The 24,656-nt window shown below is 50.6% G+C and overlaps 1 protein-coding gene across 4 annotated transcripts in view; it reads right to left on the bottom strand.

Annotated features, from left to right (window-relative positions):
• The window catches only part of ITGA11 (integrin subunit alpha 11), a 592,938-nt gene that overhangs the window by 486,484 nt on the left and 81,798 nt on the right, over positions 1 to 24,656 (bottom strand). The window contains exon 1 of one of the 4 annotated variants that reach the window (XM_086957975.1): positions 11,526 to 11,561. The exons of the other annotated variants lie outside the window; for them this stretch is intronic. Coding sequence (XP_086814101.1) covers positions 11,526 to 11,554 — 29 coding nt within the window. The 5' untranslated portion in view covers positions 11,555 to 11,561. Of the gene's footprint in view, positions 1 to 11,525; positions 11,562 to 24,656 lie in introns of those variants that run through there. 4 annotated transcript variants of the gene reach the window in all.

The raw sequence follows: 24,656 nt of genomic DNA, 5'->3' as shown, positions 1-24,656 counted from the left end.
TTCTCATAGTGCTCGCTTTTCTGCCCCCTCACCCCCCTGTTGCCTTGTTGTGCTTGCTTTTCTGCTCCCCACCCCCTGGTCCTCGTTGTGCTCGCTTTTCTGCCCCCCCACCCCCTTGTTACCTCGCTGTGCTCGCTTTTCTGCCCCGTTGTCTCGTTGTGCTCGCTTTTCTGCCCCCCTGTTGCCTCGTTGTGCTCGCTTTTCTGCCCCCCTGTTGCCTTGTTGTGCTAGCTTTTCTGCCCCCTCACCCCCTGTTGCCTCGTTGTGCTCTCTTTTCTGCCCCCACCCCCCTATTCCCTTGTTGTGCTCGCTTTTCTGCCACCCACCCCCTTGTTCCTCATTGTGCTCGCTTTTCCGCACCCCCACCCCCACCCCCCTGTTGCCTCGTTGTGCTCACTTTTCTGCCCCCCCACCCCCCTGTTGCCTTGTGGTGCTCGCTTTTCTGCCCCCCACCCCCCTGTTCCTCTTTGTGCTCGCTTTTCTGCCCCCCACCCCCCTGTTCCTCGTTGTGCTTGCTTTTCTGCCCCCCCACCCCCTGTTGCCTCGTTGTGCTCGCTTTTCTTCCCCCTGTTTCTCGTTTTGCTGCTGCTTTTCCGCCCCCTCACTCCCTGTTGCCTCGTTGTGCTTGCTTTTCTGCCCCCCATCCCCCTGTTCCTCGTGCTCGCTTTTCTGCCCCCGCACCCCCCTGTTGCCTCGTTGTGCTCGCTTTTCGCCCCCCCCTGTTGCCTCGTTGTGCTCGCTTTCCTGCCCCCCCGTTGCCTCGTTGTACTCGCTTTTCTGCTCCCCACCCCCCTGTTGCCTCGTTGTGCTCGTTTTTCTGCCCCCCACCCCCCTGTTGCCTTGTTGTGCTTGTTTTTCTGCCCCCCACCCCCTGTTGCCTAACTGTGCTCGCTTTTCTGCCCCCCTCCCCCTGATCCTCGTTGTGCTCACTTTTCTGTCCCCCAACCCCCCTGTTGCCTCGTTGTGCTCGCTTTTCTGCCCCCTGTTTCTCGTTTTGCTCGCTTTTCCGCCCCCTCTCTCCCTGTTGCCTCGTTGTGCTCGCTTTTCTGCCCCCCCACCCCCCTGTTGCCTCGTGGTGCTCGCTTTCCTGCCCCCCACCCCTCTGTTCCTCGTGGTGCTCGATTTCTGCACCCCACCCCCCTGTTCCTCGTTGTGCTTGCTTTGCTGCCCCTCCACCCCCCTGTTCCTCATTGTGCTCACTTTTCTGCCCTCCCACCCCCCTGTTTCCTCCTGCTGCTCGCTTTTCTACCCCCAGCCACCTGTTGCCTCGTTGTGCTTGCTGTTCTGCACCCACCCCCCTGTTGCCTCATTGTGCTCACTTTTCTGCCCCCCCCCCAGCCCCCTGTTGCCTCGTGGTGCTAACTTTTCTGCCCCCCACCCCCCTGTTCCTCGTGGTGCTCACTTTTCTGCCCCCCATCCACCTGTTGCCTTGTGGTGCTCGCTTTTCTGCTCCCCCCATCCCCCTGATCCTCGTTATGCTTACTTTTCTGCCCCCCCACCCCCCTGTTTCTTTTTGTGCTCGCTTTTCTGCCCCCTCACCCCCCTGTTGCCTTGTTGTGCTTGCTTTTCTGCTCCCCCACTCCCCTATTCCTCGTGGTGCTCGCTTTCTGCCCCCCACACCCCTGTTTCTCGTTGTGCTCGCTTTTCTGCCCCCCCCTGTTCCTCATTGTGCTCATTTTCTGCCCCCCACCCCTCTGTTTCCTTGTGGTACTCCCTTTTCTGCCCCCTCACCCCCCTGGTCCTCGTTGTGCTCGCTTTTCTGCCCCCTCACCCCCCTGTTGCCTTGTTGTGCTCGCTTTTCTGCCCCCCACCCCCCTGTTCCTCGTTGTGCTCGCTTTTCTGCCCCCCCTGTTGCCTCATTGTGCTTGATTTTCTGCCCCCCGTTGCCTCGTTGTGCTCGCTTTTCTGCCCCCCATCCCCCTGTTGCCTCGTTGTGCTCGCTTTTCTGCCCCCTACCTCCCTGTTCCTTATTGTGCTCGCTTTTCTGACCCCCTACCCCCGTTGCCTCGTTGTCCTCGCTTTTCTGCCCCCCCACCCCCTGTTGCCTCGTTGTGCTCGCTTTTATGCCCCCCACTCCCCTTTTCCTCGTTGTGCTCGCTTTTCTGCCCCCCACCCCCTGTTGCCTCGTTGTGCTCACTTTTCTGCCCCCTCCCCTGATCCTCTTTGTGCTCGCTTTTCTGCCCTCCACCCCCTTGATCCTCGTTGTGCTCTCTTTTCTGTGCCCCCACCCTTCAGTTACCTCGTTCTGCTCGCTTTTCTGCCCCACACCCCATGTTGCCTCGTTGTGCTCGCTTTTCTGCCCCCACCCCCCTGTTGCCTCGTGCTCGCTTTTCTGCCCCCACCCCCTGTTGCCTCATTGTGCTCGCTATTCTGCCCCCCTCCCCCTGATCCTCGTTGTGCTTGCTTTTCTGCCCCCCACCCCCTGTTGCCTCATTGTGCTCGCTTTTCTGCCCCTCCCACCCCCCTGTTCCTCGTTGTGCTTGCTTTTATGCCCTTAACCCCCCTGGTCCTCGTTGTGCTCGCTTTATTGCCCCCCCACGCCCCTGTTGCCTCGTTGTGCCCGCTTTTCTGCCCCCCACCCCCTTGTTACCTCGTTGTGCTGGCTTTTCTGCCCCCGTTGTCTTGTTGTGCTCGCTTTTCTGCCACCCTGTTGCCTCGTTGTGCTCGCTTTTCTGCCCCCCGTGGCCTCGTTGTGCTAGCTTTTCTGCCCCCTCACCCCCCCTGTTGCCTCGTTGTGCTCTCTTTTCTGACCCCACCCCCCTATTCCCTCGTTGTGCTCGCTTTTCTGCCCCCCCACCCCCCTGTTGCCTCGTTGTGCTCACTTTTCTGCCCCCCCACCCCCCTGTTGCCTCGTGGTGCTCGCTTTTCTGCCCCTCCCCCACCCCCCTGTTCCTCTTTGTGCTCGCTTTTCTGCCCACCCACCCCCTGTTGCCTCGTTGTGCTTGCTTTTCTGCCCCCCACCCCCCTGTTCCTCGTGCTTGCTTTTCTGCCCCCCCACCCCCCTGTTGCCTCGTTCTGCTTGCTTTTCTGCCCCCCACCCCCTGTTGCCTTGTTGTGCTCGCTTTTCTGCCCCCCCACCATTCTGTTGCCTTGTTCTGCTTGCTTTTCTGCCCCCCCTAATTCTCGTTGTGCTCGCTTTTCTGCCCCCTCACTCCCTGTTGCCTCGTTGTGCTTGCTTTTCTGCCCCCCACCCCCCTGTTCCTCGTGCTCGCTTTTCTGCCCCCCCACCCCCCTGTTGCCTCGTTCTGCTTGCTTTTCTGCCCCCCACCCCCTGTTGCCTCGTTGTGCTCGCTTTTCTGCCCCCCCCACCCTTCTGTTGCCTTGTTCTGCTTGCTTTTCTGCCCCACACCCCATGTTGCCTCGTTGTGCTCGCTTTTCTGCCCTCACCCCCCTGTTGCCTCGTGCTCGCTTTTCTGCCCCCACCCCCTGTTGCCTCGTTGTGCTCGCTATTCTGCCCCCCTCCCCCTGATCCTCGTTGTGCTCGCTTTTCTGCCCCCCCACCCCCTGTTGCCTCATTGTGCTCGCTTTTCTGCCCCTCCCACCCCCTGTTCCTCGTTGTGTTTGCTTTTATGCCTCCCCACCCCCCTGGTCCTCGTTGGGCTCGCTTTTTTGCCCCTCCACCCCCTTGTTACCTCGCTGTGCTCGCTTTTCTGCCCCCGTTGTCTCGTTGTGCTCGCTTTTCTGCCCCCCTGTTGCCTCGTTGTGCTCGCTTTTCTGCCCCCCTGTTGCCTTGTTGTGCTAGCTTTTCTGCCCCCTCACCCCCCCTGTTGCCTCGTTGTGCTCTCTTTTCTGCCCCCACCCCCCTATTCCCTTGTTGTGCTCGCTTTTCTGCCACCCACCCCCCTGTTCCTCATTGTGCTTGCTTTTCCGCCCCCCCACCCCCCTGTTGCCTCGTTGTGCTCACTTTTCTGCAGCCCCATCCCCCTGTTGCCTTGTGGTGCTCGCTTTTCTGCCCCCCACCCCCCTGTTCCTCTTTGTGCTCGCTTTTCTGCCCCCCACCCCCCTGTTCCTCGTTGTGCTCGCTTTTCTGCCCCCCCACCCCCTGTTGCCTCGTTGTGCTCGCTTTTCTTCCCCCTGTTTCTCGTTTTGCTCGCTTTTCCGCCCCCTCACTCCCTGTTGCCTCGTTGTGCTTGCTTTTCTGACCCCCATCCCCCTGTTCCTCGTGCTCGCTTTTCTGCCCCCGCACCCCCCTGTTGCCTCGTTGTGCTCGCTTTTTGCCCCCCCCTGTTGCCTCGTTGTGCTCGCTTTCCTGCCCCCGTCGCCTCGTTGTACTCGCTTTTCTGCTCCCCACCCCCCTGTTGCCTCGTTGTGCTCGTTTTTCTGCCCCCCACCCCCCTGTTGCCTCGTTGTGCTTGTTTTTCTGCCCCCACCCCCTGTTGCCTAACTGTGCTCGCTTTTCTGCCCCCCTCCCCCTGATCCTCGTTGTGCTCACTTTTCTGTCCCCCAACCCCCCTGTTGCCTCGTTGTGCTCGCTTTTCTGCCCCCCACCCCTCTATTCCTCATTGTGCTTGCTTTTCTGCCCCCATCCCCCTGTTCCTCATTGTGCTCGCTTTTCTGCCTCCCCACCCCTCTGTTGCCTTGTTGTGCTCGCTTTTCTGCCCCCCTGTTCCTTGTTGTGTGTGTGTGTGTGTGTGTGGCTCTGTGTGTGTGTGGGGGGGGGTGTTGTGTGTGTGTGTGGCTCTGTGTGTGTGGTGGGCTCTGTGTGTGTGTGTGTGGTGGGCTCTGTGTGTGTGTGGTGGGCTCTGTGTGTGGGGTGGGCTCTGTGTGTGGGGTGGGCTCTGTGTGTGGGGGGGATTCTGTGGGTGGGGCTCTGTGTGTGTGTGTGTGGAGCTGTGTGTGTGGGGGGGCTCTGTGTGTGTGGGGGGGGCTCTGTATGTGTATGGAGGGGCTCTGTGTGTGGGGGGGGGCTCTGTGTGTGTGGGGGGCTCTGTGTGTGTGGGGCTCTGTGTTTGTGTGTGTGTGGTTGTGTGTGTGGGGCTGTGTGTGTGGGGCTGTGTGGGTGGGGCTGTGTGTTTGTGGGTGGGGATGTGTGTGTGTGGGTGTGGCTGTGTGTGTGGGTGGGGCTGTGTGTGGGGGGCTGTGTGTGGGGCTGTGTGTGTGGGGGGGGCTGTGTGTGTGTGTGTGTGGTGATGTGTGTGGGGGTGTGGGGGTGGGGCTGTGTGTGTGTGGGGCTGTGTGTGTGTGTGTGTGTGGGGCTGTGTGGGGGGCTGTGTGTGTGTGGGGGGGATGTGTGTGTGTGGGGGGGCTGTGTGTGTGTGGGGCTGTGTTTGGGGCTCTGTGTGTGGGGGGGGGCTCTGTGTGTGTGTGTGGGGGCTCTGTGTGTGTGGGGGGGCTCTGTGTGTGTGTTTGGGTGTTTGGGGGGCTCTGTGTGTGTGGGGGGGGGGGCTCTCTGTGTGTGTGGGGCTCTATGTGTGTGTGTGGCTCTCTGTGGGTGTGTGGGTGGGTGCAAGTGCAATACATCTCGCATTTGCGAGAGATTAAGCTATTGACATTGTAAATGACAATGCCATTTATTTATCTGTTTTCAAAACCAACACATAAATAAAAATGTTGTCATTTACAATGCCAATAGCTCTAACTTTGGCAAAGGCGGGACCGTTGCATTGTAAATGGTTGTTGCTATTGATTTTCCTGATATTAAAACAAACCTTGCCTGCAGCAAGCTCAAATCCATGCAGTCTTCCAAACTTTACAAAACACTTATAAAGCGTGTCTTTTCAAGTTCAAAACGTACTCAATTTGCTAACATGGGCCACATTTTTAGCTTTCTAATTCACTAATAGGGGTCAGTTTGGTTTTGGTGCCCGGTTTCTTTATTGCCCCAGTCCGACTGTGCAGAGACTCTGAAAGTTCAAAGGCTCTAAGGGGCAGATGTATCAAAATACCTATTTGCGATTCTCAAATAGCAATTTTATGAGAATCGTTATTTGAGAATTATAAAATGGTATGTATATAAAAAAAAAATCGCAATTTTTTAGCAATTTCTTAAGATTCCTTGCGATGAGCAAATTGCTATTCGCAATTAAGGAATAATTTCACATTTATTTCTATGGGCCAGGAGGCCCATAGGAAGGTGTGTGAAGTAATTCTCAATTAGCGATTCGCAATTTGAGAATCGCAAATTGAGAATAATTGCAAGGGTGCAAGGGTGTCATAAGGACACCCTGATGCACCCCTGAAATTTACATGTGTGCGCATATGGGGCATGTCTGTGCGCCACATGGCACCTTCACAAATGGCAAAAAGTGCATTTGTGAAAGAAATCGCAAATTACCACCAACCTCAAGTTGGTGGCAATATGCGATTTCTTAATTAGGAATCGCACAACTTGGGTGCTTCATACATAGCATTTAAGGGATCACAATTTGCGATTCCTTAAATGCTGACGCAAAGTTAAGGAATCGCAAATTTTGCTATTCCTTCATTTTACGATGAGATTTCAATAATACATCACATTTTCTGATTTTTTTGGTCGCAAACGCTGCTTTTTTGAGAATCGCAGCGTTTGCGACAAAAAAATCGTTTGATACATCTGTCCCTAAATCTCTGCATCCTGAGCACGGGACTTTTTCTTCATCCTTGGAAATGTTGCATAAGTGAAAATTGAAAGTTGTGAGGATGATGGCTTTGCTTTAACTGGCACAGCACAGCCCCCTTCCTCCCTTCTATGAAAGTAAAGTATTCAATCAGGGCGCTGTCTCGATTCATTTCTGGAGAGAGACTCACGCGCTAAGCCTCGAAGTCGGGGCAGGGTGCCAGGTCTGAGCAGCGGCCTGCTGCGTCTGCTGAAGAGATCAGTCTCATTTTACGAGGCGCCGCTCATTCTTTCTCCGACGCAGATTAATGCAGCGCTTTCAGAGGGATATTCGGATCCATGACAGACAGAGCGCTGGACAAATGTATTGTCTTTATTGAGTCTTTTAAAAACGCAGACTTGAGCACGGCCAGGTTTATTATAGAAACTACTGAATCATACTCTGTATATGATACAGGATTACTTTCTCGAAAAGGGATAGAAATTTCTAAAACAAACACCCTTAATATGCGGGAATATTGAGGGATAGTTTAATGTGTGCCCCCTTTATTTAACCCCTTTGCTCCGGTGTTAATTTTGCCGCAGTGCGGGCGAGGCTAGGGGTGGGCGTGGGGCCGCGGTGCTCATGATGGCTCCCAGCCGTCATAAATCACAGTGGGCGTGTGCTCATGACGGCCGGGGGCCGTCTGAACTCCGCTCACTGATTAATTTGCCCGCACAGGCGAGTAATTAATCACGCGTGGGCAGAGCGGCAACGTTCTGACGGCTCTTGGCCGTCATGAGCACACGCCTACTGTGACTCATGACGGCCGGGAGCCGTCATGAGCACCCAAGGTGTTAAGGTGCTCCATTGCCCTGCGTGCATCAGCACCGTGGGGGGTCATCTAGAGTTTACAGGGTGACTGCGGGGGCAAGTATAGTTATAGCTAGTTGAAAGAGGCTGATGTTGCCTTTGATAGGAGCATGCGCAATGTGTGTCAGGGAAGTAGCTGATTGGACGTTGATGCTATTAGTGTGATGGATGCATGGATGGAACAACTCTAGTAGTAGGAAGCTGACAAATTGGGCAGGTTCAGGGACTACCTACCGCTGTCCTGCATCAGGTTCTAGTCTGCCCATTTCACCCACCTCCCTACGTACCTGCTTTCCTAAACAAATAAAGGTTCTTAAACCTTCAGGGCCTCATTTACAAGCCCATTGCGCTTCCAGTGCACCACTTTTTAGATGCATCGGTGGTGCAGTGTGCCTGCTCATATTTACAAGGCCACGTAAACACCCTCCATGACTTTTCATGTCCTTGTAAATATGGGCCCCTTTCACGCATTACGCTATGTGAAAGGGGCATTCCATGGGTGTTGTTTCCCACGTGTTGTAAACCTGGGAATGCGCCAGAATTCTATGTATCTGCATAGGAGGAGTAGGAGTGGGCAACAAGGAGAAATACTTTTATTAGTCCTCATTTTTTGCTCTCTGTGTTCTCCATTCTGCAGCACCCATAGAAAGAGCAAATCACCTTTAATGTTTATTTATGTGCAGGAAGGTGTCCCTTCTTACACACCCACGCTTACTTTTGGGGACTGGCATTTATATTTCCTTACCAGAGATTTTGCTGAGTGTAAAAGAAACTAAAGCATACAGATCACAAAGAGGGGAAGCAAAAGAAGGGAAACCCATCCTAAATTGAAAGCAGACACCTGCAAGATCAAGAAAGAGGGGGAGGGAGTGTCTGGTAGTGGATTAAAGACAACTGGCCCATTGGTAATTAGTGTGGCGATGTTCAGTTGCACCAACCGCTGGCTTCTCAGCATAACTTCAGGCTCCAGCACGCTTTCTTTCACAAATCAAGCACTGGATGGGTGGAAACCTTCAATTTAACTTAACGGGTAATTATTTTGGGCCACCTTCCAGTCCATTGTACTGTTGCCCAGCATGTCACCTCAGTCAGAAACCAGCCATATGCAAATCAGTCTGGAACCTGCTCCAATAGTAACAGTTCAGCCAGAACAGCCAGGCCAATTGTTTGTTGGTTCTTCAGGAGCAGGCAAAGGCAACATGGATGCTGTGGACTTGCAGATCATTTTATTTTCCAGAAGGGGTCTACTTACCATGCTAGCGCATTATTAACGCAAGGAAAACACTTGAGAGGTTGTATTTATATATTTATTTGCTGATCTTACCTTGTTAAACCCACTTGGAGGAGTACCATGGTTGATATAACATACAGAGAAAACGGTTGGCTTTCAGTTATGAAGCCTTTTTAGGTTTGGCAGTCTTTTAGAGTTAGGTGTAAATGCTTTAAGACAGTTTTCTATCCCAACCAAGCTTAGTATTGAGATTTATTTTTACATGTGATTATGTGCTTTTATTTGTCTGTGTACTCCCTACAAGTATTATGGAACTTGTTAGAAAGTCAAGGAGTACTTTGTCCATAATACGAGGACACAATTCCCCTAAAATCCATAGTACAAGACACTTTCAACAATATGTATAGATAGTCAAGGCTGAGGACTTTAAGAAATGATTTAACACAGATAAGCAAGCTCCACGCTGGGAGATACCGGGGCCAGGCGTAACACATACTGGCTGGTATTGCCCCATGAGTTAATGGGCATTACAAGTTAAATTCCCCAAATAGGAGAACAACCATCCTGACCCAACATTGCCGGGTCCTTTAATGCAGGTTTTCTCTGGTTTTGGGATAGTGGTAAATATCTGCAGGGGAGGTGGGTGTGGGTTTGGGAATGCTGGGGGCGGGGGTGAGAGGGTATTTGAGCAGTGAGAAGAGAAGGCTGTGGCCTCTCTGTGGTAGACCATTGTCTACTCACCTTGAGGTGCTGGAGAGTGCAAACAGAGCTGGGCTGTGTCTCTGCCCACAGGCCCTTTCCCTCTCCATTGTGTTTTTTGTCAGGTGTGAAGGTGTGGATTCACATCCAGTAGAACAAGGTCTGGTGTTACTGTATTTCTAAACCCAGACATTTCAGGTGCGGAAACACCTAACAACTCCTAGTTACCCTAAACGCGGCATCCCCCTCGGGGATATCACTTCGGTCAATTTGTAAAGGGGCCAACGAGCGAGAACTGACGAATTGGGCAATCCTACATGACACCAACAACAATGCAAAAACACTGATCAGCGTGCACACATGGATACCTAGCTTTCACAACACTTCTCATACTGAGATAAAATAGCTGGACAGGAAGCATCAAGAGAAGGAGGAAATTGACACTGCAGACAAATAATGGCACATTTAACACAAAGTGCAGTCAACAGAAACAGGAAAGAGAACACAGAGTGTGTCCTCTTAACTGTACAGAGTTATGGGGCAATGCAAAGATGTTGGTGCAGAGAAGCAATCACTTGAGGAAGCCCCAAAGGGCGCCTTCATGCCAATGCCCTGGGGATCTTTGTGACAGGTCACCGGGATGAAAGCGATGGCTCCCAGCTGGTCCTAAGGGCAGTAATTAACCTGAGCACCTGGGGGCTTGCCTGCTAATGCTCCACCTTTGTGCAGGATTTCAAATTGGTTCAAAGTTGAGGTGAACTGACTTCGAAGGTCTAAGCACCGAATGAAGGATAAGTCTGGAGCTCAGTGGATCATCAGGCGGGCAGGCAGCTTAGTACCAACCATCGCCAGCTACCCTTGGTTCACTGGCAAGATAACACATTACTTGTGCCTAATTTTAAATAAAATTGCAGCAATGTTTCTCCAACAACAAGGTGCTATCTCAGTTTGTGCCCTTGTGTTCCTTTGTATGGGGTTGTGTACACATCTGGCTGGGACTACAAGGGTGGCCCTGGCTATGGGATATGGGTTCCATGGTGTCAGAGCAGAAGACTACGCTGGCAGATGTCTGCCTTCGATACAGCGACCTGCCCGAGGCGAGGAGGGGAATCTGTTATATTATTTACAGATTCTTGCTGTTCTCTCTTAAGTCATGTATAAACATATTCAAATCTCACGCAACATAAGTCACTGGGGCAGCTCGGCTTCTTTAACGTTTACAAAGTGTACATCCTAGCATAGGGTTCTCTAGCACTCTGGCGCCTACCAGCGTAAACATCTATATATCCTTCCCTGCTCTTATATTTCATGACCCCCGTGAAATATCTCCACATCTGGCCGTCCCCACAGTTGACAGTGAAAGCCCTCCTGACAGTCCTCTCCCCCTCTGACACACAAACCAGTCTCAGCCACTGGACTCCATGTGTTTTTGATCACATTTCCCATTAGATATTTGCTTAAAAGGTCTCACACCGATACCTCATGGTTCATTAGTAGTTTAAGACAAAACCTCCAATCACAGCCCTGTGCTGCCCACACAGACAGGCGCTGGATTTTATCTCGACCTCTTCCCAAGAGGCCAACAAGGCACTTTTCGAGCCGTATCCCGAATAACGACATGTGCAGAGTAGAAGGAGGGGAAAGGGACGATACGAGAAATGGAGTATAGAATGAGCAAATGAAAACAGAAAGACAGCAAAAGAGAAAGAATAAAAGCAAGCCAGAAAAAGAACGCGAAAGAGAGCAATAAAGAAACGTTGAATGAATGAAGCTCTGGCTGATGAGAGTGAGAGAGTCAGAGATAAGAGAGGCAAAAAGGGGAAAACCGGACCGAGAGAAGGATTCGTTTGGAAAAAGTTCAGTCAGCGCATGAACTCTTTGGCAGTGGCTCGGTCTCGGCGGACACGTCGTCAGCTCCTGTGCAGGGGACGCCAGCGCAGCGCCGAGGAGGAGGGGGAGGAACGTGGGATTGTGATCGACTCGAGCTACGCACGCACTTGTTGAGTTCTCGCTCAGAGAGGGCGTGTGTGTGTGTGTCTAAATGGATCCAAGGAGACCAATGTCAGTACACTCACCCACTCGCGACCTCCCCACAGCTGGCTGTGAGATAACTTCGGCATCACACACCGCTGATGTGAGACTGCAGTGTATTACAGCCCATGACGCAGCACACAGCTGGACGTGACGTCAGAGCACACCACAGTTACCTGTTAGGCTGATGCCGGGTATACGCCATACCTGGCTGTGGGCAGGGGCGGCTGGTGACATTTGAAAGTGGTGAGGCGTAAACTAATTTGCATATTGCACTGCAGCGAGCGAGCCCGAACCACCTTGCATCCATCCATACATCATTCATGCATCCACCCATCCATCCACCCACCCACCCATCCTGCATCCATACATCATTCATTCATGCATCCACCCATCCATCCATCATGGCATCCACCTATCATGCATGCATGCATCCATGCATCCATCCATACATCATTCATGCATCCACCCATCCATCCACCCACCCACCCATCCTGCATCCATCCATCATTTATTCATGCATCCACCCATCCATCATGCATCCACCCATCATGCATGCATCCATGCATCCATCCATACATCATTCGTGCATCCACCCATCCATCCACCCACCCACCCATCCTGCATCCATACATCATTCATTCATGCATCCACCCACCCACCCATCCATCCATCATGCATCCACCCATCCATCCATCATGCATCCACCCATCATGCATGCATCCCTCCATACATCATTCATGCATCCACCCATCCATCCACCCACCCACCCATCCTGCATCCATACATCATTCATTCATGCATCCACCCATCCATCCATCATACATCCACCCATCATGCATGCATCCATGCATCCGTCCATACATCATTCATGCATCCACCCATCCACCCACCCACCCACCCATCCTGCATCCATACATCATTCATTCATGCATCCACCCATCCATCCATCATGCATCCACCCATCAATCCATCATGCATCCACCCATCATTCATCCATCCATACATCATTCATGCATCCACCCATCCATCCACCCACCCACCCATCCTGCATCCATACATCATTCATTCATGCATCCACCCATCCATCCATCATGCATCCACCCATCATGCATGCATCCATGCATCCATCCATACATCATTCATGCATCCACCCATCCATCCATCCACCCACCCACCCACCCATCCTGCATCCATACATCATTCATTCATCAGTTATGTGACCTGCAGGTTACAAAAAGATCACTGCTGTAGGTACATTACTCCCTGATCTATCTCGCTGGAATTCAAACCTGAGTCCTTCAATCCCGAATACACATTAGTACAGCTCAGACCTTATGTTCTAGAGTGTCACAGTCATTTGTGTATTGTTCTAGATACTTTTAAATTTGTGACTATGTACAGGAACAACTATTGCCAGGGTGTCTTTAAATACGCGGCAAGGGAGGACTAAATTATGTAGCAAGAAATGGCAAATTATGTGCCATAATGGATGACATTTTGTGAAAGTATTAATGCATTATGTTGTCATTTTAACACTTGTTAATTTAGTCGGGCGTAGGTTTCAACATATATTAGTACCAGTGTAACACAGATTGATGACAACAAGTCCGGGTCCGCACCTCCTCTTCTCCTCAACCCCTTGGCACCTTCACGTCGTCAAATGGCACTGGCAGCCCCTTGCAGCCAATCCTGGCGCTTCAGGGGCACAGGTTACTCTACGCCCAGAGCACACCCATTAGGAGACCGAAGGGCTCCTAAGGGGCATGCGCAAAAAAGCACGAACACAAGTGCGCATGCGTGGGCACGGGTAAAAAATTCACCCTCCGTCCCCACGCATGCGCACTCGTGTTGCTGCCTGCCTGGTGACAATCATGTCAATCAACATGACGCCTCCAGACGTCATGCTGACTGGCATGCATTGTCAGTTCTCCCTCGGTGTCTCCTGCGTGCTCCTGCGGGTGGCTGCGGGCGGGGGTCTACGCCCCCACGCCCCTATGGACGCACCGCGCCTGGCTGTGGGACTCCTTGGCATTTTCAGATGTGAGACTTCAGAGCATACATCGGTTAAGCACTTTGCTTGTCAGTCGCGGCCGTAGAACACAGCTGGTGGGGACACCCCAGAACACTCTGCCAGCTACGAGCCCCTCCCCCCCACCCCCCAAATCATACAGCACAGCTGTCAGACTCCTCGCACGCACGCAGCCGCTGTGAGGCCCTCGCATATAGCAGACGCCTGTGCACGCAGCCAGCTACGAGTCCCCCCAATCATACAGCGCAGCTAGATGCCAGACTCCTTGAAACGCACCCGGTTGTGAGGTTCTGGGCATTCAGCGCAGCTGGCTTGTCAGACTCCTGGCCAAAAACCAGACTGTTAAGATCCAGGCACACAACTCAGCTGGCCGTCATACCTGGGCTCAGGGCTTTAAGTGGGATGAAAAAACTGGGGGGTCTCTCAAAGGGGCGTGGTCAATGTAAATAAGGGCGTGGCTTAAAACATGTAGGCTAAAAATCTGTGTTTAGCACAGTGTGCCGCCCGACTTGTATTTTGGTGTTCCTGTCATTGCGACCAGATGTACGATACACTAAGTAATATCATACCTACAAGTCAAGACTATTGGCTTTGTCAATGGTTGTTTGTTGCATAAGGTAAATAAGCAGCAACTATGGCTTGTATATAATCTTGAAAAAGCTTTCACTTAAAGCCCTGGTGACACCACGACAATGGTGCTGCTCCTGAGTTTCAAAAAGAGAAGGGAAATCCAGAGAGAAAAACACTCATTTAAGGATTTCCCTCCCCTACAACGCTCACCTGGCATGACGTCATGCGTAACTTCTCTACTATCGAGCAGTGTGATCAGTGCAAATCGATGTGCCTGCTGTCACTGCAGTCTGGAAAAAAAACGGACCGCCTGTGCCAGGGCACAAAACAGAGCCCGATAGAGACCCGTTTCAAGGCCTCCTTTAAAAAGCTGCCGGTGCTCAGCACGATGAGCCCCGGCCCACTTAAAGCCCTGCCTGGGCTCGCAGCTTTACTGTGAGACCCGGGCATACAGCACAGCTGGCTGTCAGACTCCTGGGCACGCTGACAGACCCAGGCATACTGGCTGTCAGACTCCTGCACAAGGAGCAGGCTGTTGTGACGAAGGTGGGATCCTTTGGCTGTTCTCCCGCTTTGTTCCCGGTGCTGCTGTGGATCTGCGGCGCTCCTCTGGGGGCGTTTTCATTCCGGGGTACCATCTTGCCGAGTTCCTGTATCAGGGAGAGAGCGGTGCATTCCAGACGGGTTTGTTGTGCCCGGTGATCCCGTTTGCTGCCTGCCCGCTCCGGCTGTGTTTGGGGGCGTGGCTAGCCTGCAGTTCGTGACGTGCTGCTGCGGTGGGCCGGCTAGCTCACGGCAGTGACAGTGCGTTTGCTGCTGTTCCTGCAGTGATTAGTACGGAGCTGTGGGGCCGCTCCGAGTGCGAGGAGAAAAGTGATTCTGAGCGTCTCGTGGCAGGAGCGCTCTTTGGATCTTTTTAATTGGACTTTGCGGTATTTCAGGCTGCTGGCATTAACCCCTTCACTGCGGCGGCAATTCCGCCGCAGTGCTAGAGGGTTGGGGGGGCCGCGCTGCTCACCTGCGCTTGTGACGGAACCACTCCGTCACGCGCCTCGGGTGAGCTGTGCTAGTGACGGGACGGTTCCGTCACGAACACGCCCGCTCAATAGAACGCACCGTGCAGGCGCGAAATCAGCACCGTGCAGGCGCGTCGAGCGGGCCGTGACGGAACTGTTCCGTCACTAGCACACCTCACCCGAGGCGCGTGACGGAACGGTTGCGTCATAAGCGCCGAACGGGTTAATATTGTGCCCTGACATTGCAGTGGATAATTATCAGCAGTGGTTTATTTGTGTCAACTGTCAGCAGTCAAATACCTGTACACAGGAAATACCTTTGTAGACAGCGGCCTATTACGGAGAGTGCCAGAACTTTAAGGAAGTTTGTGGCTACTATCTATGGCTTGCTGCGTGGTATTGCATCCAGAGATTTGGCCATTGTGATTCATTTACACAGGATTCATTATGACAGCCATACCCCCAGTGGAAAATGTCCTGTTGGATGGTCCACTATCTGCCCAGGCGGCCCGCTGGAAGGAGTGGGTGGACCGTTTGGAGAATTACTTTGATGCCATCGATTTGGTGGAGGACCGGAGGCGTCCGATGTTACTACATCTTGGAGGGGCAGCGATTCATTGTTTGGGACGGTCAGTGGTGGAAGGTACTCCACAGACCTATTACACTTTGAAACAAGCCCTGACTGCCCATTTTGAACCCCTGGCAAACCCTGATTACGAAAGGTTCCTGTTGCGCCAGGCTCGGCAGTTACCTGATGAATCTGTGGACATTTTCTTTGCTCGTCTGCGCGCTTTGGCCAATACCTGTCGGTTGCCCGATGCTGCAGACAAAATTAGGGCCCAATTCATACAGGGATGTTATTCCAGCACGCTCCGTGAAGCAATATTGCAGGTGCCAAATATGCCTATGGCTGACATGTTGACTCGTGGTAGATCCAAGGAGCTTTCGAAGGTCAGGGCCGCTCATATTGATGCTGCCCTTCAACATGCTGTAAAGGTGGAGCCCGTAAACGCTGTTTCAGCCAGGGTATTTGACAAACAAAAGCTGCAGTATCGAGGCAAAATGGAGCAACCCCGGACTTGTTATGGTTGTGGGGGTTTGTTTCCTCATGAAGGGGATTGTCCTGTGGTTGGGAAGCGGTGCTCCAATTGCAATAAGGTGAACCGCTTTGCAAAAGTGTGTTGTTCTGCTCCTGCCCGAGGTTCTGTTCCTTCATCATCTGCCCAGGTGTACTCAACTGTTCCAAATTTGACGGACGGCAATATGGATGATGATGATGAGACTGTACACATTTTACATGCTTTGCAACCTGGAGGTGCTGTACGGAGAGGTTTGCCCAAATATTGTGTACTGGTGAATGGTCATTCGGTGCATGCCTTGATCGATACTGGTGCATCCATTAATGTGATGGCTGAGTCTGTGATGATGGGACTGCCAATTATTCCTGTTTTGAGTGGGACTTCTACTAAGGTGTTTGTTTTTGGAGCTCGTGAACCTCTTCCACTGGCTAGTGTTTTTACCGCTGAGATTTCCTATGGTTCTCATGTTGTGAACACGCTGGTGTATGTTACCAAAACTGGTCAAGGAATGCTGTTGAGTTGCCAGACAGCCGAAAAATTGCACCTGGTTGTTTTTGCGTTGGCCATCCATCAATGGACTATTGATAACTTGCTGGTCCAGTTCTCCCCATTATTCAATGGCAGAGGCTGTCTGAAGGACCGGATGATTAAACTACATATAGATGAGTCAATACAGCCTGTGGCGTTACGTCACTGAAGGGTGGCTTTTCATCTTTGGCCGAAAGTGGAGACTGAATTGGCAAAATTGGAAGAGGCTGATATTATCGAGAAGGTGGAGGGCCCGACTCCATGGGTGTCATCTATTGTGATTGCACGTAAGCCCATGCAACCTGGGGAGGTCTGTATTTGCGTGGACATGCGCTTGCCTAACTTGGCGATTAAGCGCGAACTGCACCTCACCCCTACTATAGATGATATTGTGGTGGTAGTAAGCGGGTCTAGGTGGTTTTCTAAAATGGATCTTCGTGCTGGTTACCACCAGTTCCTACTTGACCCTGCTTCCAGAATGATCACCACATTCTCTACGCATGTGGGTTTACGGCGATATAAATGCCTTAGTTTTGGCATTTCCAGTGCTGCGGAGGTTTTCCAGGACACTATTCGTCGGGTCTTGTCTGGACTAGAAGGCATAATAAATGTCAGCGATGACATTTTGGTGCATGCCCCGACCTTCGATGGACATCTCTGCCGCCTTAAACAAGTGTTTCAAAGGTTGCTAGATCATGGACTCACCCTACATAAGGAGAAATGTGAATTTCTGAGGAATTACATTTCGTTCTTTGGTTATCGTTTTTCGCAAGATGATGTGTCTCCTGATCCTTTGAAAGTGTGTGACATTCGGTCCGCCTCTGCTCCTGTGAATGTGTCTGGTGTAAGAAGCTTCATGGGGATGGTCAATTACTGTGGCCGTTTCATTCGTGGTTTATCTGATCTAACGTCTCCTCTGCGAGAACTCACCAAGTCTAATGTTGCCTGGGACTGGGGTTCAGAGCAAGAATCTGCTTTCCAAGCTACTAAGCAGGCCCTATCTGCTGATACTACTTTGATGTACTTTAATCCATTGCTGGACTCTGAGCTTCCCGTGGATGCAAAACCAGGTGGACTGGGGGCTGTATTTTCCCAGCGGCAGAGGGATGATGAGTTGGCTCCAGTGGCGTATGTTAGTCGTGCTTTGACTGCCACTGAACAACAATATTCTCACATCGAGAAGGAGGCCATTGCAGTGCACTGGATATGCCGTCATTTTCATTTATATTTGTATGGCCAGACTTTCGTTGTGTATACTGACCATAAGCCCCTCATCCCTTTGTTTATGGGTTCATCTTCAAAGCCTCCTCCCGTATTGAAAAATGGATTTTGCAGTTGAAGGATTACTGTTTTACAGTGGTTTTTCGTCCTAGGATTTTAAATCCCGCTGATTACCTTTCCCGGCACTTTCGTCCTGCTACTGTTGCCGAGGAAAATGATGCCGAGGAAATTGAGGCGTATGTGCGACTGGTCGTGGAACGTTCCAGGCCTCTCCCTATTTTTAGGGAGGAAATTGTGGGTTCCACGGCTCAGGATGGGTGCCTTCAACTTTGCCTGTCCGCTATTGGCACTGGGAAATGTAATGAGCTAATGCATTCCACCAAATGTTGTACGGTGGACGCTAGATCTACCTTGGCATCTCTCTTTCAGGTGTGGGGTGAGTTGGCTCATTCCCCAGAGGGATGTCCTATGAGAGGTCCACGGTTGGTGATTCCTGCCTGTCTTCAACAGCGTGTGGTGGATCTGGCTCATTTGGTTCATCAAGGGGTTGTAAAGACCAAGTCCCATTTGAGATCTAAGGTATGGTTTCCTGGATTGGACGCTCTTGTGGAGAGTACAGTGTTAGGTTGTGCGCTGTGTCAGGCTGCTGGGGGAGGGGATGTTCCAGCCCCCATCATCACAGAAGGAATCCCCTCATTCCCTTGGCAGAGGGCAAGTGCTGATTTTGGATGCTTACCTGATGGGCGGCATATGTTGCGGGTGATTGATGACTTTTCTAAATAACAAAATGACAAACGGATTGGTGGAGGGTCCTAGGGGAATTTGTTTATAGACCGAGAAAGTACCTTGTCCCCCAACTTAACAGCAAAAAAACACGAGAGGTACTAAAAGTCTAGAAATGAAAAGTCTAATGGAACCTAATTGTGTCCCGTATACATGTTCAGACCACACCGTTGATCTAAACAAATGACAATGTCATGTCAGAGAAGTGAGACAGAGAAGATACAGAGTCTGGAGGGCTAGAAAAAGTACCCATCAGCCCACTCAAAAGTGGAATCTCGTCATCTGGGTTGTTGGAAAAAGGTGTCCTTTAGGCTCCTCCTCAGGGAGAGTCTGAGGTTGCCTAATAATGGACCCTAGGATCAAGCATCCAACCAACAGAAGACAGTATGTGAGCGGAAGGGGCAAAGGTTGCAGTGCTCAAAAGAAAAACAGAATAGGAAAATAATCCTCGTGATTTAAAAATGCCTACTTTGATGACATAAAAAACTTTATTGGGTCTGACCATCAAAGTGGTATTATTAAAAGCAGTATGCTGATAGCATGCAAAGAATTGCTATCTATCATGTGTGTTAGTTGGTCGACATGTTTCAGCCTAGAGCGGCTTTCTTCAGGACCTATGATTTGCTACTGCAACACTTACTTATCGTGATATAAGACGTGATTTACAACCATTCTCCAATTGATTAAGAGGAAGATGGTGTATCTTCTCCCTAATTGTAGGGAGAGAAAACCTCACCTCACCTGGCAACAGCTCAGGTTGTAAGGAGGCCACGCACTCTCCGTCGTTGCCTCGGATTGAAAACTGAGCCGAGGGAGTTTTCAATCCGAGGCAACGACGGAGAGTGCGTGGCCTCCTTACAACCTGAGCTGTTGCCAGGTGAGGTGAGGTTTTCTCTCCTTACAATTAGGGAGAAGATACACCATCTTCCTCTTAATCAATTGGAGAATGGTTGTAAATCACGTCTTATATCACGATAAGTAAGTGTTGCAGTAGCAAATCATAGGTCCTGAAGAAAGCCGCTCTAGGCTGAAACATGTCGACCAACTAACACACATGATAGATAGCAATTCTTTGCATGCTATCAGCATACTGCTTTTAATAATACCACTTTGATGGTCAGACCCAATAAAGTTTTTTATGTCATCAAAGTAGGCATTTTTAAATCACGAGGATTATTTTCCTATTCTGTTTTTCTTTTGAGCACTGCAACCTTTGCCCCTTCCGCTCACATACTGTCTTCTGTTGGTTGGATGCTTGATCCTAGGGTCCATTATTAGGCAACCTCAGACTCTCCCTGAGGAGGAGCCTAAAGGACACCTTTTTCCAACAACCCAGATGACGAGATTCCACTTTTGAGTGGGCTGATGGGTACTTTTTCTAGCCCTCCAGACTCTGTATCTTCTCTGTCTCACTTCTCTGACATGACATTGTCATTTGTTTTTATCAACGGTGTGGTCTGAACATGTATACGGGACACAATTAGGTTCCATTAGACTTTTCATTTCTAGACTTTTAGTACCTCTCGTGTTTTTTTGACTTTTCTAAATATCCTGAAGTGGAAATAATAGACACCACTACAGCATGTCGCACTATTCCGCTGTTCGATAAAATCATGGTGACTCATGGTTTGATATCTGAATTGCGCACTGATAACAGACCCCCTTTTTCTAGTCGAGAATGTTCGACATATTTGCAGACCAGAGGTATTGTGCACCGTAGGGTTACCCCTTTATGACCTCAGGCTAATGGAGAAGCTGAACGCTTTATGCAAACACTTAATAAGGCAATCAGGATTGCCATCACAGACCGTCAGAATCTGGATTGTGCTATATTTTTATTCTTGAAGGAATATCGGATGACTCCTCATTCCACCACAAAAGTCAGTCTGATGTCCCTCTGTATGAATCGTCCTATTAATGATTTTGTACACCAAATGGAGGCGATTCCAGCAAGCTATGCAGTTGTGGCTGGGGAGCTGAAGAATCAGCAAGTGATGAATCATAAAGTGGCATTCCGACATGGGGCTAAGCCCCGGACGTTTGTAGTTTGTGATCTTGTGATGGTGAAGACCCAGCATCGTAGGGGGAAATTTAGTTTACGCTTCGAGCCTGAGCCTTGGGTTGTGCAATCAGTTCATGGGACAAAGGTCACTTCTGTAAGGGATGGTTTGGTTATTTCACGGAATGTATCTTTCTTTAAATCATATCGAGCTCCTGTTGCGGTTCAGAACCATGGAAATGTGGTACCATCTGATGTGGACTCTGTATGTTCAGATGACGAATTTAATGATATGGGTTTGATTCCACCTGTTGTTCCACTGGCAGACAATGTGACATCTAGTCAATGTGGTGAATTTCCATCTGTGTCACCATCTGGTATGGAGTCTGAGCCTGTTCTTATGTCTTCCCGTATTGAATGTTTGTTACCCGAGTCTCATTCTCAACGACGGGGTGTGGGGGGGTATCAGTTACGACCATGTCCTGTTCGTTCTACACGTTTGAAGAATTAAGTAACATGCTTAAAATGAATATATGTTTATTTCTCATTTTGTTGAATTTTTAGAGGAATGTGATGTGTTTGTTTCTCTTACCTCATTTCGACTGGCGGTCCCGAAGGGGATCGTGCTGCCTCACCTGTTCTTTATGTATTAAAGGAAGTTGATTGGTTAATTAGGGGGTGGGTTTTTGTTTGTAATAAAAGGGTCCTGGTGTGGCCAGGACAAATAAACAGTCTAACCTCTGTGTGCTTGATCATTACTTCCGACATAACAGCTGTGAGGCCTGGGCATACAGCACAGACACTTCTTAGACTTCTGGGTACTCAGCCGGCTGTGAGGCTCCGGGTATGCAGCACAACTGGCTGTCAGACTCCTGGGCTCGCAGCCAGCTGTGAAGCTCCGGGCATACAGCACAGCTGGCTGTCAGAATCCTGAACACGAAGCAGGCTGTGAGGCCCAGGGCTTTAAGTGGGCCAGGTCTCACAGGTGCTGAGCAGCAGCAGTTTTTTTCAGGGGGCCTCAAAACGGGTCTCTATCGGGCTCTGTTTTGTGCCCTGGCCCAGGCAGTCTGTGTTTTTCTTTCCACACTGCAATGACAGAAGGCACATCGATGTGTTCGCGGTGAGCGTTGTAGAGGAAGGGAAATCCTTAAAGAGAGTCATTTTCTCTCTGGATTTCCCTTCTCTTTTTGAAACCAGGAGCAGCAACATTGTCCTGGTGTTACCAGGGCTTTAAGTGGAAGCTTTTTGCAATATTATATACAACGAGCCATAGTTGCTGCTTATTTATCCTATGCAAATACCAACCACTGACAAAGCCAATAGTCCTGACTTGTAGGTATGATGTGACTTGTATCATATATCTAGACGCAATGACAGGAACAGCAAAATACAAGTACGGCGGCACACTGTGCTAAACAGATTTTTAGCATACGTGTTTTTAAGCCACACCCTCAATTACATTGACCACACCCCTTTGAGAGACATCCCCAGTTGATTCATCCCACTTAAAGCCCCCAGAGCTATCTGTGAGACTCGTGGGCATACAGCACAGCTGGCTGTCAGACGCCTGGACACGGATCTGGCTGACAGCACACCTGGCAGTCAGACTCGTGGACACGGGGCAGGCTGTGAGGCCCGAGCATACACCAGAGCTATCTGTGAGACTGACTGGTGGGCACACATCCGGCTGTGAGGCTCCGGGCATACAGCACAGCTGGCTGTCAGATTTCTGGACTCGCAGCTGGCAGCAACGCTTCTGGACATATAGCACATCTGGCTCTGATGGCCGGGCATACAGCTCAGCTGTGTCAGACTGCTAGGCACGCGGAAGCTCGCGGGCACAGGAGGTTTGCTGTGAAACTCAGGGGCGCAGGGCACAGCTGGCTGGAGTCTGGCTAACAGGCCGCGCTCACTGCTCTCGGATTCATATCTCTGGATTTATGAGTTCGTGTGCCTCATGGCAAACGTTTGGGAATCTGCACGTGAGCTGCTTCATCTTAAAACACTTTTATTTCTTTATAGGGCTCATTTATTGTCTGCCTTGTACTTCCTTCAACTTTGAGTGCTTCTTTGTGGTTTCACATTTAATAAGAAATCCTTTAAATATTTTGAGCCTTTTAATCCAAGGCTGTTTTAGGTTAATATTTGGGATTCTTATAGCCTGGTAACGTTATCCGTAATGATGCCATTTCCTGCAGCTGCAGAGAGGCAGCAGGCCCCCAGGGACGGGGTGGGGTGCAGGACCATGGGATTAAGAGTTCCCATGGGGGTGGGGGAGGGGGGCTGTTGCTCCAGGAGGGGTTTCTTGAGATCCCTGGGCTCCGAGGGGTGTACACTGTGATACAAGGAACGTCCCTGAAGATACCAAGGCTTGTTTCCTCTTCTCACAGTGTGTCATCTTGCTGCTGGTTTAGGGTCGCCACTGCGAAGCCTCAGCTGCAGCACACCAGCCCTCTGGATGCCACGGTCACTCGTCCTGGAAACTCCAAGGTGCTCAAATGTCACCCATAAGGCACTGAAGAGTAGGAAACCATCTTTTGGGTCATTATTCGCAGTACTTCTGGTGAATTTACTGTCGTATATTCTGTTATAGGGGAAATGTAGAGTCCTTGGTGATCTCAATGTCTAACCAGAATGCATGCTCAATTCTGACAGCTGGTGCTTAAATTGAGTCGGTGGTTGCAGGTGGGGCCCCACCGGCACTCATTTTGGGGGACCGGCCCTTATTTTTCCTCAACTAGTATTAACCCAGAGCGAGAGGGTGGAAAAAGACAAAAGAGGGAAAAGGGGAGGTAGAGAGAGAGACGGGAAAATAGTGGCAAAGGGGGAAAGCAGGGAGGAAAAAGAGCCTGCAAGAGTGCTCCTCATGTCTCTCTCACCCACCCCGTTTGGCGGTGGATGAGGGAGTCATGAGGTGGAATCAAGGTTATGCATACTTAGTATTTGACAATCCCGAGAGTCATCAGCACCGGCTGCAGGGTTCTGGGAAAAACGTTGTGCCCTGGAACTTAATGTTTTACAAATTAAGCACTGCTGACACTAAACGTTTGTGTCTTAATAGCCATTCTCGGCTTACTTTTTGTATCAGCAGGCTGATTCACAAAGATGGACTCTAGCTGGACTCCATTTTCGCATCCTAAGACTTACCCTTTTGTCCTTTTGCCACTTCCTTAGCTTGGATGGACCACTTTGGTGTCGCTTTCTCGTTCACATGACACACTGCCTTTTCTTCCATCCCTGATTTCTTCCCTCCACACTGTATGATCTGGGGCAGTCCACAATCTCCACTTATTATCTTTGAACCCGTTCTGCGCTTGATGCCGCCATTCTTCTTGAACGATGGCTCCAGTTTGGCGGGCTCTAACTTTCACAACCGGGTCACGACCTCCTTTAGACGCACCTACCCTCTTAAAACTTGGCAATCTCACCGCAAGATGCCCTCAGCTGACTGGTAGCCTTCCGGCTCCTCCAGCAGCCGAACATGCCTGCAACCAATTAGAAACGTCTGGAGTAGCTATTTATGAACCTAAAGATAAGCTGCCCTGTGCCCTGCTCAGCCTCTCTATAAAACCCCTCGTTAAAGCGGCCAATGCTGGTTCTAGGCTGTTGGAATAGGCTACTCAAATAACCCACTCACAGGTTCTTTCAAAACGTTATTCCGTTGTCCCACTCCGCAGTAACAGCCAGCTCCATTACTCTTCCCCAGACTTTATGTATATTTCTCACAGACTCTTTTTAAACAAAGCGAGCAAACTCGGCTCATCTATTTCCCCCTTCGGATCCATCCAACCGCAGAATAAACTCTCGAGTTCCTCTCCTTTGACCATTGATTACACTTTGTTCTCATGAAAAAGATTAAATGGGCCTCCCTCGTGGAACCCAGCCCAATAGTTACCATTTCTTTAGTCGCTGTAATCTTTTCGCCTGCTGTTACGCAACTCCCTAACAACACTCTGGCAGCCACCATCTTCCCATCCAATTGGAAAGCGGCCATCATCGTCCTCAAAGAAAACTCAACACTGATCTTGCCATTTGCAGCAATTTTTCACCCATAACCTCAATCCATTTCCGGCCAGAAT

This window comes from Lissotriton vulgaris, chromosome 2_1 (assembly GCF_964263255.1).
Source record: "Lissotriton vulgaris chromosome 2_1, aLisVul1.2, whole genome shotgun sequence".
Classification (NCBI taxonomy): Eukaryota; Metazoa; Chordata; class Amphibia; order Caudata; family Salamandridae; genus Lissotriton; species Lissotriton vulgaris.
Note: the sequence above shows the minus strand (reverse complement) of the source record. Positions and strands in the feature narration are given on the sequence as shown.